Here is a 21,033-nt window from a genome sequence, read left to right as displayed (position 1 = left end):
AGCAAAAATCACCCATAACAGATCCAATACGCATTATCACAAATTTAATAGACACAGAACACTTCTCCTGCATAAAAAAAACCCCAAACCTATGCTGAGTACTCAGGGTGTTTGCAGAATATGTTAGGTGAATGTATTGAAAGCCTTCCCAGCCGAGACGCTAAACACATCTATACAGCTCGATTGACTTGAAATATGGCAAAAAAATGTCCTTTTGGTATACATAAGGGCAGTATGTGTACTGTATGGTGTATCTAATGTAAAATGGAAGTCCATGCGTGATGTATTCTACAATGTCACTACAGTAATTTAGGTTGGATGATTTCTTAGGAGAGTTTCAAGATAGAATACAGATCTATTCTGTAAGTAAAGTATAAAAGAATGGACCCAAGTCATCATTTATACTTTTTTTTTTATTTTGTTTTTAAGTCTATTTTTATTTGCCCTAAGATGTTTTTTTTTAATTTGCATTTTGTTTAATTTTGTATTTTTTATGTGCGCTGAGTTCCAGCCCCGGAGTGATTCAAGATATCCTGAAATATTTGTGACATTTTAGTGGAACTTACGACTTTTCACTCTAAAAAAAGCGCACAAAAAAAAGGGAAATGATAAAAATAAAATGCCAGATTTATCATTTGCAAATGTACAATCTTTCTGTATCGTGGTATTTGTTGCTCTTTTTTGTGCCAAATTTGTCAAAATGGTCTAAGTGGATGACACTTTTTGTGTTTACAACTCCCCCGAACTCCAAGGTTTGTCGAGATTTTCTTCACTTGACAATATAGTATTGCAAAAAAAAAAAACCCCACAGGTAAAGATTATGATGTTGTGCCAACGCAATGAGTACAAGATGTTGACATAATGTGTAAGGCTGTGTGCACACGTTGCGCTTTTGTTATGCATTTTTGAGTGCATATTTGTCACAAAACCTGAAAGAAATCCTGATGCCAGCAAAGTCAATGAGAATTCTGAAGTGAAGTGCACACAGTGTTAACAAAATTTGTACTCCCAAGAACAATGGCAGCCTAAGAGAAGTGAACAATCTATTACTGATCATTCGGTGTGCATCAATAAGTGCGGTATGTGTAAACAGACTATTCAACGACCACCGATTGGTAATTTTTTATACTGTGGCAGGTGGTGTTGGTAATTTTCTTTTATACTGCGGTAGGTGGTGTTCGTATTTTTTTTATACTGCGTCACGTACTGAAAATCCACCTGAAGAGTGCAACTGCTGATTTTTTTTTTTTTATAAAACTGACGCAACCCCACCCCATTTACACCTCCCCCAACAATACAACCCAGGTGGTGACTTTAGCCCTAAATGCCAACTGTAGCTACTAAAATTCTTTGTTTTAGTTAGAGAAAGAAAAAATGGCCATCCTTCCTGTCCTGACCCTATAGCCCTCCGATGCTTTTTATTTGGTTAAGCTTAAATTCTGTTCCACTCTATATTCTGGATTAGGGTGATAGTCAAAGATACCCTCTTATGTTGCGTACCTTACCTTAATTAAACAGGCTGGTATCCATCTGGCAGCTGCAACTGGACCTATAGGATGTTGAACAGTGGCCACAGGAGCAAGAGCAAAAAATATCTTAATTTTTTGTGCCAGTTGAGGAATGGTAGAAAATGCAATGAATCCTGTAATAGCAACAGAAACAAAAGGATCTGCATTGAGAAAAATGTATTACCCAATTTGTAACATTTTGTAGTGACTAATTATTGTAGCCCTACCCTCTGAGGCCAATTTACAATTTGGAGCTTTTGTTTTCCTTCTACAATAATTTACTGCCCAATGTACTCCATAAAACAAAACAGAACGACTGTATGGTAAATTAAATGGGTTCATTAAAAATTTTAGTTTTGGTGGTGATAGAAGCAGGCTGAGTGACAGCAGGGCAATCCCACAACTTCTATCATCACCCTCAAATGAATCGTCATCAGTGGGCGGTGATGGAAGCTGTGGGATTGCCCTGCTGTCAATCACCACCTTCAATGAATTGTCTTCAGGGGCAGTGCTGTTGGCTCTCACCCTGATTCTAGCATGGCAACCCTTTTGACATCTCATTTCAGGGAAAGAGATGGTGTCAGAAGGAGGAACTGTTGGTGGTGGCCATCAAAAATGCAGGCCGTGGGGGACAAGATTTGGGCACAAGGCAAAGAAGAACTGGTAGCGGCAGCAGAAAATGTGGTCAGTTTCCCATCAACTCCCCGACAACAGGATATCATCATGGGACAGCAGTGACAAAGCTGTGGTAAATCACCGCAGCGCTGACCTTCATGACATTCTGTGATGACATGAGAAGTGATAGAAGCTGCGGAGAAGCGACAACAGGGTCATGCTCCTGTGACGTCCTGTTTGATACTCCTCTCAAACAAAACGTCACAAGAAATAAAGAAAAAAAAATGAATGATATAAGGGTTAGCAGGATAGAGAGGGTGGTAGGGAATTGTATGATACTGCTAATTAGAGAAATGGTTTGGGCTTAAAGGTGGATATTTATAAAGGCCATTAAGACAACTCCTTTAAGGTCAACAATATCAAAAGATGAAAAAACTTTGTGAAATCATTTTTTTCAAAGAGGAGCAAACAATCCTAAGTATTCAATATAATCTTTATTCAATATAAAAAAATCACACAAACATAAAAAGATGTATACAGCAACAGAACAGACTAGCAGCATATTATTATTGCACATATACCCTATCCACTGTGCAAAGTGACTAATGCTGTGCAAAAAATGCAAATTGTAATTAATTCCTATCTAATGCCAATACATCGGACTTTATACCTAAACTAATTTCCAAACATGGAATAACTAGTAGGAAGCCCATAAATAATCTGGCAACATTAAAGATCAATTATCACCGCACAGAAAAAATGTATTAAAGTCACTGCATTAAGTGAATGTCTGAATATTGTGCCATATAACCCAGTTGCAAATGAATGGTGGATTCGTTACCCAATTGCATCCATAGATGGCGCTAGGGTCCAACTTATAAGCGGGACCGATACAAATAAGTACTGAGCATATAGATAAGTCAGCTGGCAACTGCAAACAGCTCCTAAACGGGAAAAAGTATCATGTTTAGCAGACGCCAACCTGACAAAGTATTGGGACGAAATCAACCATTCAAAAGCATAAAGTTACCTGGGTATATTGTAGTAAAAGGCCGCCAGTCTCTTACCCCGACGTACGTATCGCTACCCGCTTCAACGGGAAGGATCTGCTCTGATCAACATAGTTTTGATAAACAATCTAGTGAGCTGGCACAGAGGTTTTTGGAAAGAGGTTATAATAAGAAAATGATACGAAAAGGGTGCCATCGAGCCACACTTTCCTCTAGAAATGCGCTATTATTTTCCAATAATTCAAGTATAAACAGAAATAATAAAATAAAAGTGGAGAAAACGGGACATATACGGTTTATTACCACCTACCATAACTGTTGGGCAGAGATGAAGGGGATTCTACAGAAACATTGGGATATTTTACGTTCTGATGCAGTCTTGAAAAGTATTTTACCCCCTAAACCTCTGGTCACGGCAAGAAGATCTAAAAACTTGAGGGACACGTTGGTCCATAGTCATTTTGACCCAAATGTAAAACATAAAAGACTACTTACTACAGCAGATCAAGGGTTTTTTCCTTGTGGGCTGTGTAAAGCCTGTGCGAACTTGGTAAAATCCAAAACTTTCATCAATTTTGATGGGTCTAAAACTTTTACTTTAAGGAAACAACTCACGTGCTCATCAAAGTGGGTTATTTACCTGGGTGAATGCCCCTGTAAGAAACTCTATGTCTGCCTCACGACTCGTGAAATAAAGGTTAGGGTGCGTGAACACTGTAGGGATATTGCCAAAGCAAAAACAGCTGAGGATAATACACAGTTGAAAACTCTCCCACGACATTTTAAAGAATTCCATAACTGCAACCCGTTTCTGCTGAAAGTTAAAGCTATAGATCAGGTAGATCTTGGGATTAGAGGTGGAGATTTAGGAAAGATCTTAGCTAGAGTGGAAAGCCGCTGGATCTATCGTCTGGGTACACTTAGCCCACAGGGACTGAATGAAACTTTAGGTTTTGGTGCTTTTTTGTGAGTTGTAGTGGTGGTGTCCATAACAGTACTTTAATCTTTAGATATTTTTAACAATCTTTTTGTCAAATTCCTTTTTTATTTATTAAGTTTTAATTTGTGTCTGGGCGAGGGTGGAAGTGTGTTAAGGTTTTGGTAAACATATGTGATTTTGTACTTATATTATTATTTCTCCATTATAGATATTGCCTTTTTCATCTTAAACTGTTGGAACAATTGAAATCTACTATCAAAACCCCGAAGACATATTTCTTATTTCATATTTCTTGTTTTTAATATTTATATTCATATTAGTTAGGTTATGGTTGATGGGGACTTTATTTTGTTGTTAATAATTGATCATAACATATAATTGAGAATTCTAATGTAATCTTAGGTTACCTATATTAAAACAAAATTATGAGGAATATTTTGTACATTATTGTATGATATTTGTTGTAGTGGGTGTTAAATATATCTTAGGATGAGATGGCCGCTGTAATGTTATTCGAGATGTATTACATTCTTCTACATTTAGTTAGCTAATGGAGAATAGTTTTAATAGGCAGGAATATCATGTAGCCTTTGCGCAACAATGCGGTAGACTTACCACTCAATGCAGAGCGCTTATACAGTCCGAAGCCTCCCGGAACTGAAATGTCGGGCGCAATAAATGGAACAGTTTTGCCTGCTGGTCACTTCCGAGTACCTGACACGCAAGCTGCGTTCCACGATCGCCCGGCAGGAAGTTGCGTTATACTAAGGGAGGAACACGACTGATGTAAGCGCCGTAAGTGCTTTTGATTGGGCAGATACCGGTATTTAATCTTGGCGCTTTCTCCAGCCCGACATGCCCCCGTTGAAGCGGGTAGCGAAACGTACGTCATGCCCCCCGTTGAAGCGGGTAGCGAAATGTACGTCGGGGTAAGAGACTGGCGGCCTTTTACTACAATATACCCAGGTAACTTTATGCTTTTGAATGGTTGATTTCGTCCCAATACTTTGTCAGGTTGGCGTCTGCTAAACATGATACTTTTTCCCGTTTGGGAGCTGTTTGCAGTTGCCAGCTGACTTATCTATATGCTCAGTACTTATTTGTATCGGTCCCGCTTATAAGTTGGACCCTAGCGCCATCTATGGATGCAATTGGGTAACGAATCCACCAGTCATTTGCAACTGGGTTATATGGCACAATATTCAGACATTCACTTAATGCAGTGACTTTAATACATTTTTTCTGTGCGGTGATAATTGATCTTTAATGTTGCCAGATTATTTATGGCCTTCCTACTAGTTATTCCATGTTTGGAAATCAGTTTAGGTATAAAGTCCGATGTATTGGCATTAGATAGGAATTAATTACAATTTGCATTTTTTGCACAGCATTAGTCACTTTGCACAGTGGATAGGGTATATGTGCAATAATAATATGCTGCTAGTCTGTTCTGTTGCTGTATACATCTTTTTATATTTGTGTGATTTTATATATTGAATAAAGATTATATTGAATACTTAGGATTGTTTGCTCCTCTTTGAAAAAAATGATTTCACAAAGTTTTTTCATCTTTTGATATTGTTGGAAAATGGGAGTGTCCATATATATATATATATATATATATATATATATATATATATATATATATATATATATATATATATATATATATATATATATATATATATATATATATATATAAAAAGACCGCTTTAGTGTTTATTCCTTTAAGGTCAAGTAGATTGGAATACAGACTCAATAGAAAAAGCATAGAAGAATAAGCGGAAAGTTTTGGCCTCTTGGTTTCAGCGATCATGAGGTTTTCTGGAGCAAAATTACCATCATTCAACACTACTAAATGGGATCTAAAACATATGAAAATGTTTTAAAAAATTATTTATCTAGAGAAGTGGTGATTGCTAATGCAAGTAGTCGGGCAAGAAGGAGAGAGCTACCCGGAGATACTTTTTTTTCTGTTATAGGGTCAAAAGCTGAAATAAAATGAGATATAGAGAACAAGTTTGATATTACTTGATTCAGGCTGGATGTTGCCAATTATAACTGAAATAAGTGGAGGGGTCAGCAGCGTTGAGGATTTTTAGCATTTGAGGTGTGTGCCAAAGGCACTGTTAGGAGTTTCACTATAATGTTTGCCAGTTGAACTGTGATAGGAGAGGGAAGAGATTGAGGGCAATGAACACTAAATCTCCGTACGTTACTGAGTGTTACTGGTGAGTGATATTTAGCTGTGTAATCAGAAGACTCAACATTTTTTATAGTGCTGGAAAAATATCGGTGACCGAGAGCAAGAGAGAAAAATTAATGTAGTAAGAAATCGGAGGCTTTCTAGACTCCTAATGTGGTGAGATTTGCCATGCCCCTTTGCTACAGTCTAATGTCTATCTGCTATTTCATCCTTTTCTGCTTGATTTCTAAAACTGAACATGGAAAAAACAGAACTCATCATCTTTCCCCCATCTCACTACCAACCCACCTGACCTATCCATCAAAATCAATGGCTGTTCACTCTCCTCAGTCCTGCGTTCTCGCTGACTGGGGGTAACCCTTGAATCTGCTCTCTCCTTCAAGCCACATATCCAAGCTCTTTCCATCGCCTGCCGACTCCAACTCAAAAATATTTCCTGAGTCCGTACATTCCTTGACCAAGAATCTGCAAAAACACTAGTGCATGCCTTCGTTATCGCCCACCTGGACTACTGTAAACTCCGGCTCTGTGGTCTCCCCTGTAACACTCTTACGCCCCTCCAATCGATCCTAAATTCTACTGCCCGACTAATCCACCTGTTCCTTCGCTATTCCCCGGCCTCTCCTCTCTGCCGATCTCTTTACTGGCTTTTCATTGCCCAAAGACTCAGTTTCAAAACACTAACAATGACATTCAAAGCCATCCACAACCTGTCTCCTCCATACATCTTTGACCTAGTCTCCCTTTATTTACCTGCACGCAATCTCCGATCTTCACAATATCTTCTGCTCTACTCCCCTCTTATCTCCTGCTCCCACAATCGCATACAAGATTTCTCCCGTGCCTCCTCCATACTCTGGAGCTCTCTATCCCAACACATCAGACTCTCGCTTACCATGGAAACCTTCAAAAGGAACCTGAAGACCCACCTCTTCCAATAAGCTTACAACCTGCAGTAATCCTGAGTCCAGCCTAGTGTCGCACGGCCCGCTCTACCCTCGCCTGCTGTATCCTCACCCATCCCTTGTAGACTGGGCAGGGTCCTCTCTCCTCCTGTACCAGTTTGTGCCTTGAAATGATCACGACTATTATACTTGTTTATGTATGCCCCTTTTCACATGTAAAGCGCCATGAAATAATTGACGCTATAATAATAAATAATAATAATCTAGTCTGATCTTGCCCTATAATATCCATTACAAAGTGTGAAGGCACTGAAGCTATAAGAAAGGTCCTTTTGATATTAAGTTGACCCTATGCCAGGAATGTGATGGAAAATGTATAACGTAATGGGAAATTTACAGTAAAGCCTTTCAAAATATAAAGTATGACATATTCTTACCCATAGTAGTGCCTTGTGAATGACCAATGTAATATAGTTGCTTTAGGCCTGTTTTTTGCAAAATAAAATCTACAACTGCAGGTAGATCTTTCTTCGCCATTTCATCATAACTGGAAAGTAGAAATATTATGGGGTTATGCACTATCCGGAAGATCATTCCTAAGGGATTTTTTTTGATTGGTGACTGTCAGATGCTGGGATCCCCAATAATGAGCAGTATACAGGGGTCTTCTATGAGGTGTGAGAAGCAGTACCCGGCACAATTGGAGATCCCTGTCTAGAAACACTGGGTGGGCTGCAGCAATCACTGAGGCCTGGAACGCAGCTATTCTTTTCCTGCTGATTATTAGGGAGTTCTGATCACATACTGATTGCATATTCTTAATGTTTTTTCTTAGAAGATCTCTTTAAGGGCATATTTATGGGGTTTATAGAATGGATTTTAAGCTTTTAGGCCTAATCTCTGTACAGCGTACAGAAAATCTGATACATTTATGTATATGATAATTGGATGTTCTTTGACACTTGTAATTGTGAAATAGCTCATTCCAGTTCTATAGACACCATTTATCCATCGAATTTAGCATAGAGATTAATCAAAATGACTAAAATACATATACCTAAAAGCCCAGAATTTGCTGTCCGAAGGGGAAAGAGACTTGTGCTTCCGAGACCATGTATTACCCCGACTGTTTCCCATCCACACGTCATAACCGGCATCTGCCAGGATAAATCCCAGACTACTGTTTTCAAAGTTTGTGATCCAGTTACTGGCATCCGCAAGTAGCCCATGCTGCAGTAATACCACCGATTTAGGTTCTAAAAGTAGAAAAAAAAAAGTATACAGTATAAAACATATTTACATGATATTTACAAAGCAGTGGATAACTTATTTTTCTCTTTATCACAAAATAACTACAGGAAACAAGTATCAAGTATATACATAAAACTATATATGTATGGGTTAAAAAGAAGTGCAGGTGTCTAAACATCATGCCGCTTGGCTCTGAGCGATATTGACCCTATATCTTTGGTTGCACTGTAGATGTACATTCGTGGACAGCACTATTCTCCGATTAGCTGTCCTATAATGAATTAGGTTCCATATGCTGCTATGTCCGGCCACTATTGTGGCTCTGCTTGTTCATAATAAGCAAGAACTCAACATATTTCTTTCCTAAAATTCAACAAGACACTCTTGAATGGAGAACTGACTTCTAAGGGTACTTTCACACTTGCGTTCAGCGGAGTCCGTCACTATGGAGAATAGCGCAGTCCATTAATGCACTGCGCTATTCTCCATAGACTTGTATGGACAACGCACAGTAACGCAAGTGTCTGCGTTGCATTCGCTGGACGACGCAGCGTCGTCATTTTGACGCTGCGTCGGGCGGATGCAACACCGCATGTAACCTTTTTTTGAGCAGCGCAATCCGTAGGATTTCACTGCGCATGCTCTTTTTTTTTTTTTTAAATCACAAACTTTATTTGGTCTCTCGGTGGCCGAACATGCAGTTGAGTGCCCGGCCGCCGGCATGTGAGCGCGCTCAGCTGAGCGCCCGCTCGCCGGCATGTCCGGCCGCCGGCAAGTCACAGCGCTCAGCGGAGCGCCCGCCAGCATGCCCGGCCGCCGGCAAGTGACAGTGCTCAGCTGAGCGACCGGCCGCCGGCTATTGAGAGCGATCAGCTGATCGTTCACAATAGTCTGCTGCTGGTAAAACTGTAAAGAAGAGAAAAAAAAAAAAAAGCTTTCCGTTGTTTTGTATGATCCGTAGCATCCGTTGTGCCACTATATGCAACGCATCCGTTGCATCCGTCACACAACGCAATGCTACGGAAGCCATCCAACGCAAGTGTGAAAGTAGCCTATGTCACCAATGAGATTTAAAACAAAAACAAAAAAAAAAAAAAAACCTCTTTGCCAAAATGATTAATAGGTTATCAATGCTCTCCATGTCAGACTTGAGTTCTTGGGAAAATAATGCTAAAAGGGTTCACTACTGTCCATCTATAAAGAACATTTGTGATAGTCACCAAATATACAGTGCCTTGCAAAAGTATTCGCCCCCCTTGAATTTTTCAACCTTTTCCCACATTTCAGGCTTCAAACATAAAGATAAAAATTTTAATGTTATAGTGAACAATCAACAAGTGGGACACAATTGTGAAGTTGAACGAAATTTATTGCTTATTTTAAACTTTTATAACAAATAATAAACTGAAAATTGGGGCGTGCAATATTATTCCGCCTCTTTAAGCTAATACTTTGTAGCGCCACCTTTTGCTGCTATTACAGCTGCAAGTCGCTTGGGGCATGTCTCTATCAGTTTTGCACATTGAGAGACATAAATTCTTGCACATTCTTCCTTTGCAAACAGCTGGAGCTGAGTGAGGTTGGATGGAGAGCATTTGTGAACAGCAGTTTTCAGCTCTTTCCACAGATTCTCGATTGGATTCAGGTCTGGACTTTGACTTGGCCATTCTAACACCTGGATACGTTTACTTGTGAACCATTCCATTGTAGATTTTGTTTATGTTTGGGATCATTGTCTTGTTGAAAGACAAATCTCCGTCCCAGTCTCAGGTCTTTTGCAGACTCCAACAGGTTTTTTTCAAGAATGGTCCTGTATTTGGCTCCATCCATCTTCCCATCAATTTTAAAACCATCTTCCCTGTCCCTGCTGCAGAAAAGCAGGCCCAAACCATGATGCTGCCACCACCATGTTTGACAGTGGGGATAGTGTGTTTAGGGTGATTAGCTGTGTTGCTTTTATGCCAAACATTGTTTGGCATTGTGCCCTTCTTCCACATGTTTGGTGTGTCTCCCAGGTGGCTTGTGGAAAACTTTAAACAACCCTTTTTATGGATATCTTTGAGAAATGGCTTGCTCCTTGCCACTCTTCCATAAAGGCCAGATTTGTGCAGTGTACGACTGATTGTTGTCCTATGGATAGACTCTCCCACCTCAGCTATAGATCTCTGCAGTTCATCCAGAGTGATCATGGGCCTCTTGGCTGCATCTCTGATCAGTCTTCTTGTTTGAGATGAAGTTTTTGATTGATGGCCGGGTCTTTGTAGATTTGCAGTGGTACGATACTCCTTCCGTTTCAATATGATCGCTTGCACAGTGCTCCTTGGGATGTTTAAAGCCAGATTTGGTTACAAAAAGATTTCCACAACTTTAAACTTCTCCACAACAGTATCATGGACCTGCCTGTTGTGTTCCTTGGTCTTCATGATGCTCTCTGTGCTTTAAACAGAACACTGAGATATCACAGAGCAGGTGCATTTGATTACACACAGGTAGGGACGAATAATATTGAACGTCCCAATTTTCAGTTTATTCTATTTTTACAAAAGTTTAAAATAAGCAATAAATTTCGTTCAACTTCACAATTGTGTCCCACTTGTTGATTCTTCACCATAACATTAAAATTTTTATCTTTATGTTTGAAGCCTGAAATGTGGGAAAAGGTTGAAAAATTCAAGGGGGCCAAATACCTTCGCAAGGCACTGTATAGACACTAATATCATAACATAGGTTATGATTTGTGAATAAAAAGAGGAATAGTCCTTGGATCACAATGGGGTTTCCTGGGTTCAAATCCCACAAAGGACAACATCTGCAAGGAGTGTGTATGTTCTCCTCGTGTTTGTGTGGGTTTCCTCCAGGTTCTCCAGATTCCTCCTATACTCCAAAAAAAAAAAAAAAACTGATAGAGAATTTAGATTGTGGAAGAAAATGACGATAATGTGTGTAAATCGCTATGGAATATGATGGTGCCATATAGGAGTCTGGACTCTGGGTTACAAAGTTATTGTCATAAAAAAACACAACTGTTCTAATGGCCCACCACCCTGAAGGATATCACTAGAATTAATTTTTAAAAATTACAGAAAGTCATCTAGAGACAAACTAACTGTAATACTGGACATTTTTGAAGACTTCTTATTCACTGTAATATATTTCTTACTGACAATATTCCTTTCAATGCCAAGTATTCACAGAAGTGTCATTGATATCCTCAAGAGCTCTCAAGAGAGTAACTTATAGCTGAATAAAGAGAACATTCAGAGGGAAGAATATGAGGTCAGTGGTCTCAAGTGGAGGAGTTATTAGCGAAGTGGAGGTGTGACAGCACAAATCTGTATTCGTCTCCTCCATCACATATAAACATCTAATGAAGGAATATTTTTTACCTATTTTCATGCCCTTTAAATACATTATTCTTACACAAGACATTAGCTTTGGTTAACACTGATGAGACCTCTTAGGCTATGTGCGCACTAGGCCGTTTTTACCCGCGGATTTACCCGCGGTTTTGCTGCGGAAATTTCTTGAGAAATGTTTGAAATCTTTCTGCAGACATTTCCCAGCAAAGCCTATGGGAAAAAAAAATAGCTGTGCGCACGCTGTGTTTTTTTCTCAAGAAAATTCTTTGTGAAGATTTTCTTGAGAAAATTTCTTGAGAAAATGTGCATGTCACTTCTTTTCTGCAAGTACCTGCGGTATAGCCCCAGTATTTCACTCCATTCACTGTAATGTAATCGCGAAATACCAGGGGTATACCGCAGGTAGCAAATGATGTGCGGTATACCCCCGGTATTGCCGCCATTTACCTGCGGTAATGTTCATCGCTGCCTGCAGTTTTGTAGGAAGTGATGTCATTATGACAGAAGAGGAAGCGGAGCAGAGTAAACACAGACGTCACACTCCCTGGACGCCGCACAGAAGCACTTCCGTGTGACCTCCAGGTGCCCGTGCAGTCTGTGTACCGCTCCGGCTGCCTGCCCTGCAGTGTGTCAGTGTCTGCCCGCAGTATCAGCAGCTTGTCACGCTGCAGCGCAGACACTGACACACAGCAGTGCGTGCAGCCGCGGGGATGCCGAGCGCTGCTGTCAGGAGGTGAGATGAGATCATTACCTGCTGTGACGATCTCCTGCCTCCTGACGTCACCGCTGTCAATGCAGTCTATGCTCGCGGCCCGAGACTGTCACTAGTGGTGACGTCACGGGCTCTCGCGATACGGCTGAGAACGCCGCGGGCATAGAAGGCAGTGACAGCGCTGATGGCAGGACTGCAGGAGATTATCACAGTAGGTAATTATCTTATCTAACCTCCTGATGGCAGCGCTCGGCATCCCCTGCAGTGACCTGGGCTGACCTATTGATGTTAGCTCAGGTCACTGCATTACTCTCCCAGCCAATGGGGAACCTTCTGTTCTTCACTTACTGGGACAGTTACTATGGTATGGATCGTCGTGGGACCCCCCCCCCCCTTATTGGATTACGCTGGACCCAGATTTGATTGTTCTTGTCAATAAATTGGTGAAAGAGGGAACGTGGGGAGTGTTTTTCAAATAAAACATTTTTTGTTGTCTATTTTTTATTTCTTACTGACTGGGTTGGTGATGTCAGGTATTTGATAGACGCGTGACATCACGAACCCCAGGACTTGATGCCAGGTGACATTACACATCTGGCATCAACCCCATATATTACCCCGTTTGCCACCGCACCAGGGCAACGGGATGAGTTGGGGCGAAGCGCCAGGATTGGCACATCTAATGGATGCGCCACTTCTGGGGCGGCTGCAGCCTGCTATTTTTAGGCTGGGGAGTGTCCAATAACAGTGGACCTCCCTAGTCTGAGAATACCAGACCACAGCTGTCCGCTTTACCTTGGCTGGTGATCCAATATGGGGGGACCCCACCTTTTTTGTTTTAAATTATTTATTTAATGTAAAATAACAGCGTGGGGTGCCCTCTGTTTTGGATTACCAGCCAAGGTGAAGATGCCAGCTGTGGTCTGCAGGCTGCAGCCGTCTGCTTTACCCTAGCTGGCTAAAAAAGATGGGGGGACCTCACGTCAATTTTTTTTTTAATTATTTATTTTTTGGCTAAATACAAGGCTAGGCACCCTTTAGTGCCACATGAAAGTCACTAAAGGGTGCCAGCTTAGAATATGCAGGAGGGTGGAACATTATATAGGTCTTTCTCATCTATCTATCTATCTATCTATTCATCTATCTATCTTTCCCTCTATCCATTATCTGTCCATCTATCGATTATCTATTATCTATCTTATTTATGGCAGTTCAGCATAAAAAAAACGCAGGGACCAACCTGCGGAAAAACCGCGTCAAAACCGCGCCAAAATCGCATGCGTTTACCGCGGTTTTTTACCGCAGGTGTGGTAATCTACAACTCCCAGAAGTTTCTCAAGAAATTTACTTGAGAAAAATCACTTTTCTAGTGCGCACATAGTCTTAGGGTGCACACATTGTCTTTTTCAGGCAGACAAACTTGCTGAGATTTTTTTTAAGAGGAAAACACTTCAGAAAATGTTTGCGTTTTTTTCCATGATTAGTGTTACTGATTTTTATTTTTTATTTTTTTCTTTCTTGAGCACTTTTCCCATTTTTTTCACCACTGGTGGATTATTTTTTTTTGCAGCATTTTCCAGCACTTTTGAGGCATGTTTTTTAGTGGCACTTTGAGTATTTTTTTTAACTCCATACCAGAATGAAGAAACCGCTAATGTTTTTTCAAGCAAAAACACTTGAAAAATGTCAAAAAACACAACGAGGCATCTTTTAGGCATCATTTGAGCCTTCCCATTGAATTGTATAGAGCGTTTACTGTACAGTGGAGAATGCCTGACGATTGGTCACGTCACTTCCTTTAACAGTTTACCATCTTTGAAAACCTGAAGCAGTTAATAGACGGCCAAAAGATGGAACATATGAGCAGCAAGTTTTGGTTTTTTTATACAAAGAAATGGAAATGTTCATTGTTTTGAGCAGATATTTAGCGCAGTTTTAGATGGGTTTTGAAACAGCATCCTAAGACGTAGTGTGAACATTCTGCTATTATTCCTTGAGCCATGAATCCTATAGAAACTGCATCTTTATCAGAGTTTAAAGGGCTTATTTAGGATAGTTAGGCTATAAGGACAGTTAGGCCAGCATCACACGAGACAATCTATCGTACGATCGCATGAGCGATTGTACCCGACCCAGTCATTTGTGCGTCACGGGCAATTAGTTGCCCGTGGTGCACAAAGTCGGTAACCCCTGTCACACGCACTTACCTCCTGGACGACGTCGCTGTGGGTGGCGAACATCCTCTTCCTGAAGGGGGAGGGACGTTCTGCGTCACAGCGACGTCACAGCAGTCAGCCAATAGAAGCTGAGGGGCGGAGATGAGCGGGACGTAACATCCCGCCCACCTCCTTCCTTCCGCATTGCCGGTGGGATGCAGGTAAGCTGTGTTAGTCGTTCTCGGGGTGTCACACGGAACGATGTGTGCTGCCTCGGGAACGACGAACACGCGGCGCGCAGAAGGAGGACCGACATTTTGAAAATGAACGACATGTCAACGAGCAACGATAAGGTGAGTATTTTTGCTCATTCACAGTCGTTCGGAGGTGTCACACGGTACGATATGTCAAACGATGCCGGAAGTGCGTCACTAACGACGTGACCCCGACGACATATCGCCCGATATATCGTACCGTGTGACGCCGGCATTAGGATAAGTGCACACAATGTCTTTTTCAAAGCAGATTTTGCCTGGAATCTGCATGATTAGGGCCACATTCACACTTTGAGTTTTTGGTGAGTTTTTTTTACCTCACTATTTGTAGCCAAAACCAGTAGTGGATCTATCAGAGGAAAAATATAAAAGAAACACGTCACCACTTCTGTATTTTTTACCCACTCCTGGTTTTGGCCCAGGGCTGTGGAACCAGTAAGCTAAACCTCCAACTCCGACTCAGACTCCTCAATTTCCCGGATTCCGACTCCACGACTCAGACTCCCTCAGACGTGAAGCATGTTTGTGATAAATTTACTGTAGTAAAATGGTAGAGAACAACCTCTATACACTAACTTCAGTTGGTGGCAAAGCGGCAACCACGTGGACAACATCTCCAACAACTTCAGGGTATAAAGGGGTATAATTGCCTCATGCACAGTCAGTTTTGATGAACAGTTGAACTCTTCTACTTCTTTGACAGCAAGTGAAAAATGTTGCTGAAATCTGGTAAATCTGTTTGCTATGGTATTGGAATCTTTATTCCCTGTTGCAACGCTTTGCTACGCCCTGTCATCGAAATACTTTTCACAATTAAATTCCTCATCTGATGAGGCTAAATATATGGCAGCAGTAGCACTGGCAGGATCCAAATCGTCTTGCTTTTAGCAGTCCTATAACCCATTCATCCTAACTGCTACCTTTGTCTGAGATTTGTTTCGTTTAGTAAGCTGTTTAATCAACCAGCAACATACAGTGTGTCCACCCATATCCTGTCCACCGCCATTAACTTGAGAACGTCGGCAGCTATAGGCATAGAAGTGGTGTCTAGGTATGGTAAAGTAGCCATGCACTACGCAATGAAACCACCTATATATCGCCACCTGGTGGAAAACAACGGAGTTAGGATTTTTATCTTGAAAACGGAATGAGATAGACAAAAAAAAGTGAATTAAAAAATTGTAGGGCATTATCAATTCAATATGAATCGACACCTTGCATACAGAAATGCATTGATATGAAACCCATGACCCCCACAAAACATTGAATGCTGGTCACGCATATGGCACTCATTAACTTTGATGCTTTAAGTGGCCACCGTCAGCTGCAATGCACATCTGGACTCTGGACAGCATACTGTATCTTGCTGCACGTTGTGCAATATGATAGGTGACACGTTTACACAAGCATCTGTACATCTGTAATACGTTGTCGTAGGTCCTGCAATGTTGGTGGAGGCATCGCATACACCTGCTGTTTGATGTGACCTCACAGAAAGAAGTCCAATGGGGTCAGGTCAGGTGAGTGTAGAGACCACTCCACGCAACCACCATACCCAATGACTTGTAGGAAAGTCTCCATGAGGTATCGCTTCATGTCCGCCTTGTGAATTTTACACGTTCTAAATCATCGCATTTCTGTATGCAAGGTGTCGATTCGTATTGAATTGATGATGCCCTACAACTATGTATTTCACTTTTTTTCTCGATCTCGTTCTGTTTTTGAGATAAAAATGCTAACTCCGTTGTTTTCCACAAGGTGGCGCTATATGTGGTTTCATTGTGTAGCGCATGGCTACTTTACTATATCTAGACACCACTTCTATGTCTATAGCTGCCGCGATTCTCAAGTTAATGGCGGTGGACAGGATATGGGTGGACACACTGTTTTACAGCTGCCAGAAGAATTTTATTTTCTAATAGCAGTGTCCATCCATTTCATTTAAGCACCAATGCCATCTGCAACTAAATCTCTTCTTTGGGACAGGTAAAACAAGTTTTTCCACTCCTTTATAAAAATGCTGGGAGTTCAATCCTCAGCTTGTAATTTTTTAGTCATTGTAAATGGGTGATGAAGCAATTTTCACCTGTGTCCATTGACCTTCATTTAGTGTTGCCTGAGGATTGGCCATGTCTACAAGAAAGGGTTTCAGCTCAAACAATCGCTGAATCATTAAATAAGTGCTGCCCCACCGAATGGCTTGATCGATAATTGCCCCTTTTCCAGCACGTTTCTTTAAGATGGAATCAATTTTAGGGGTTCTGGCGGCAATAACCAATTTTCTCGCTTTGCCAGAGTTCCAGCATGTCCCTCTTGTAGACTATATCTCTTATTCCCAGCTGCAGTGTGCGCACAACACAGCGCATGTGATAAATAGGAGAGAGATGTGAAGCAGCCTCAACAAGATCATCTAATTCTAAAAGATCATTTTGCTGTTTATTGAAAGTTTATACTTGCTTTCAAAAGTACTTACCTTATTCCTACTTTAGGCCATGTGCGCACGTTGTGTATTTTTCTGCATTTACAACTGCAGTGTGTCATTGACAAAATGCATGTGTTGTGCTTCCCCAGCAAAGTCTATGAGAATCATGCAAAATCTGTGCGCACGATGCTTTTTCAAACGCAGCGTTTTGATTGTCAAAAATTTGACAAAATCTCTGCATTTAGAAAAGCAGCATGTCAATTCTTTTGTCCGTTTTGGCAGCGTTCTACACCCATTGAAATCAATGAGTGGTAGAAAAACGCTGCCAAAATGTTAAGCAGTGCGTTTGCACTGCATTTTTTTAGCGATCTGCATGTTTTTTTGTCATAACAAAGGCAGGTCTTTCGGTCTCTCTCTCTGACAGTCGGTCTGTTGGTCGGTCTCTCGCTCTTTCTATGTCTCGATCTCTCTCTGTCCATGTCGGTCTCTCCCTCCCACCCCCTCTCTCATACTCACCGATCACGGGTGCTGCACAGCGTTCACACTGTGGCCGCTTCTCTTTTGAAAATGCCAGCCGCTCATTAATCCATCACGTATTCTCTGCTTCCCCCGCCGCCTATGATTGGTTGCAGTCAGACACGCCCCCACGCTGAGTGACAGCTGTCTCACTGCAACCAATCACAGCCGCCAGTGGGCGTGTCTATATCGAGCATTTGAAAAAAAATAATAATTTAAAAAAAAAAAAACGACATGCGGACCCCCCAATTTGGATACCAGCCAGGGTAAAGCCATACAGCTGAAGGATGGTATTCTCAGGATGGGGAGCTCCACCTTATGGGGAGCCCCCAGCCTAAAAATATCAGCCAGCAGCCGCCCGGAATTGCCGCATCCATTAGATGCGACAGTCCCGGGACTCTACCCGGCTCATCCCGAATTGCCCTAGTGCGGTGGCAAACAGGGTAATAAGGAGTTAATGGCAGCCCATAGCTGCCACTAAGTCCTAGGTTAATCATGGCAGGCATCTCCCCGCGATACCTTACATAATTAACCTGTAAGTTAAAGAAAATAAACACACATCCAAAAAATCCTTTATTTGTAATGAAAGACAAAAAAACACCCTCTTTCACCACTTTATTAACCCCTCAAAAAACACCTCCAGGTTCGACGTAATCCACGCAAGGTCCCACGATGCTTTCAGCTCTGCTACATCGGAAGCTGACAGGAGCAGCAGAACACCGCCGCTCCTGTGAGCTCTATGCAGCAACTGAAGTGAGTCACGTGATCAGCTGTGCGGTCACTGAGGTTACTCGCGGCCACCGCTCTCAGGTGGAGGACTGCAGCTGTGGCCGCGAGTAACCTTAGTGAAAGCTGATCGCGCGGCTCACTGCAGTCACTCAGGTCACAGGTGAGTCCTTCACGTGTGACCGCAAATCAAGCCGCGGCACACGCACAGAGCCGCGCGATCACAATGAAGTCGGGTGAAGTTCATCAGAGTTCATTCTGATCGCACGGCACTGTCTTGCAGCCAGCCATACTCTTTTTGACAGCTTTTTCAGCTACGTTCTGAGACGCACATGCAGTGACATACGCTGCGGAATAGAACGCAACGTGCGCACACAGCCTTACTGTTCACTCTGGAGTCTCCAGCATTTCTGAGATGATTGCAGGCATTCTTTGTGCCTTTGTTTTTACTCTTCCTTGTAGAGGAGGAGCTTCACTACTTATATCATGTAGCTGAAGTGCAGCACAGATTCATCTCAACTAATAGCCTAGATCCTTTGATCAGGAATAAAACATATATTTAAAAGAACATTTCATAACTTTCCAAATTGTTATGACAAAATATTCATCACATACTGCATTGAACCGCTGTATCCAGTTTATTATATATTTTAGGAATCGGTCCATATTATTCTGACTCCCATTTCACCAAAATGAAAACCAACTCCGACTTCATAGCCCTGTTTTGGCTTACAAATTCTGAGGTAAAGAACTCACCAAATACTCGACATGTGCACGTGGCCTAAGGGCCACAATAGCGCTATATAAAATGAACACAACACACGATTAGAGCTGGTCGAACTCATAAAAACTGGGACCGGCGGGTCCCTGCTAAATTTAAAAAAAAAACAAAAACAAAAAAAACCTGATCCACTCCGGAATCCAGTAGCTATATAAGTCTATGGGGACCAGAATCTGGAGATTAAAAATGTTGGTGCAAGGGATAGTGGAGTAGGAGCACGTGCGGTGTACTCACCGAGGCGGTGTCATGGCGGCACACTCCTTCCGGGTGACGCTTTCCCTTCCGGAGCCGACAACTGAATATTCACTGTTTTGCCCACCCACCGGCGCATGTATGTAATTGGTTGCAGTTAAACGCCTCCCCACCCTGAGTGGCAGCGTGTCAACTGACTGCAACCAATCACAGGCGCCAGGACGGCCGGTGGGCGGGGAAAGCAGTGCAAGTGTCTGTGGGTCAGTATGGTGGTATAAAAATAAATTATTAAATAAGACAATTGGCGCAGGGTCCCTGTATTTCGATATTAGCACAGATAAAGCCCACGGCTGCAGCCCCCAGATGTCGGGCTTTATCTGTGCTATGTATCAAAATAAGCCCAGAGTCAGACGTGCGAGGGACTCGCATCACACACCCGGCAGCTGCACACTCTCCTGACAGGAGTGTGCAGGTACATAAAAACACATGCTGCCGACCCGCTCCTGTCATGAGTGTGTGTGGCTGTGGCGGGTGATGCGACGCAAGACTCGCATGAGTCCCTCGCAAATGTGATTCCGGCCTAAGAGAAACTGCATGTGGCTTTTCTTTTTTTTTTTTTTTTTTTTTTAAATTATTATTAAATAAATAATTAAAAAAACAAACAAAAAAAAAACGACGTCGCCCCCCAATTTTGATACCCAGTCAAGATAAAGCTAGCTGGGGGCTGGTATTCTCAGCCCGCAGCCGCCTGGTATTGCCACATCCATTAGATGTGATAATCCCAGTGCTTTACCGGTTCTTCCCATTGCCCAGGTGCGGTGTCAATCGGGATAATGGCAGGGGTTAATAACAGAGCACAGCTGCTACTCAACTCTAGGTTAGTACTGGCACGGCGTCTATGAGATACCTGCATCCCTAACCTGTACATGAAAGTAAATACAAACAGAAAAAAATCTTTATTTGGAATAAAATACAAAAATACACCCTCTTTCACCACTTTATTAACCCCCAACACACCCCTCCAGGTCCGGCGTAATCCACACGACGTCCCACGCCTCACAGCGAGCGGCCAAAGAACATGACCGCCAGCTGTGAGCGCAGACAATGACTGAGCTGTTCTGATGATAACTGCAGCCAGACACTGTCACATGCTGTGGGCATGTCTAAATGCAACCAATCACAAACGAAAGGACAGCCGGTGGACGGGGAAAGCACGGAAAGCGATGAGCCTATTGCGCGGTACAGGAAGTGAATGTGCGACCCAGAAGCAGTTTCCCGCTGTGACACAGTCTCCGTAAGTATGAAACAGTCTCTTAATTATTTTTTTTTTTCTTTATTTTTCCTTTAATTTCCCCAGTGCCGAATCCGGATTGTACACCCAGAATTTTGGGCACAGGCATCTTTGAAACCGCGCGGATCCGGACTATAACAGTCAGAGTCCGCTCAGTCCTACACACGA

The 21,033-nt window shown here is 42.0% G+C and overlaps 1 protein-coding gene across 5 annotated transcripts in view; it reads right to left on the bottom strand.

The window, feature by feature from the left end:
* LOC142313348 (lysosomal acid lipase/cholesteryl ester hydrolase-like) overlaps positions 1-21,033 on the bottom strand; it is a 44,833-nt gene that overhangs the window by 20,125 nt on the left and 3,675 nt on the right. For 3 of the 5 annotated variants that reach the window (XM_075352354.1, XM_075352356.1, XM_075352358.1), the window contains exons 3-5: positions 8,242-8,440; positions 7,622-7,731; positions 1,506-1,642 (exon numbers count right to left, since the gene is read on the bottom strand). In XM_075352354.1, the coding sequence (XP_075208469.1) occupies positions 1,506-1,642; positions 7,622-7,731; positions 8,242-8,440 (446 nt within the window). Of the gene's footprint in view, positions 1-1,505; positions 1,643-7,621; positions 7,732-8,241; positions 8,441-15,857; positions 15,864-21,033 lie in introns of all 5 variants that reach the window. The other 2 variants (XM_075352355.1, XM_075352359.1) reach the window with 2 other exon arrangements.

This window comes from Anomaloglossus baeobatrachus, chromosome 5 (assembly GCF_048569485.1).
Source record: "Anomaloglossus baeobatrachus isolate aAnoBae1 chromosome 5, aAnoBae1.hap1, whole genome shotgun sequence".
Classification (NCBI taxonomy): Eukaryota; Metazoa; Chordata; class Amphibia; order Anura; family Aromobatidae; genus Anomaloglossus; species Anomaloglossus baeobatrachus.
Note: the sequence above shows the minus strand (reverse complement) of the source record. Positions and strands in the feature narration are given on the sequence as shown.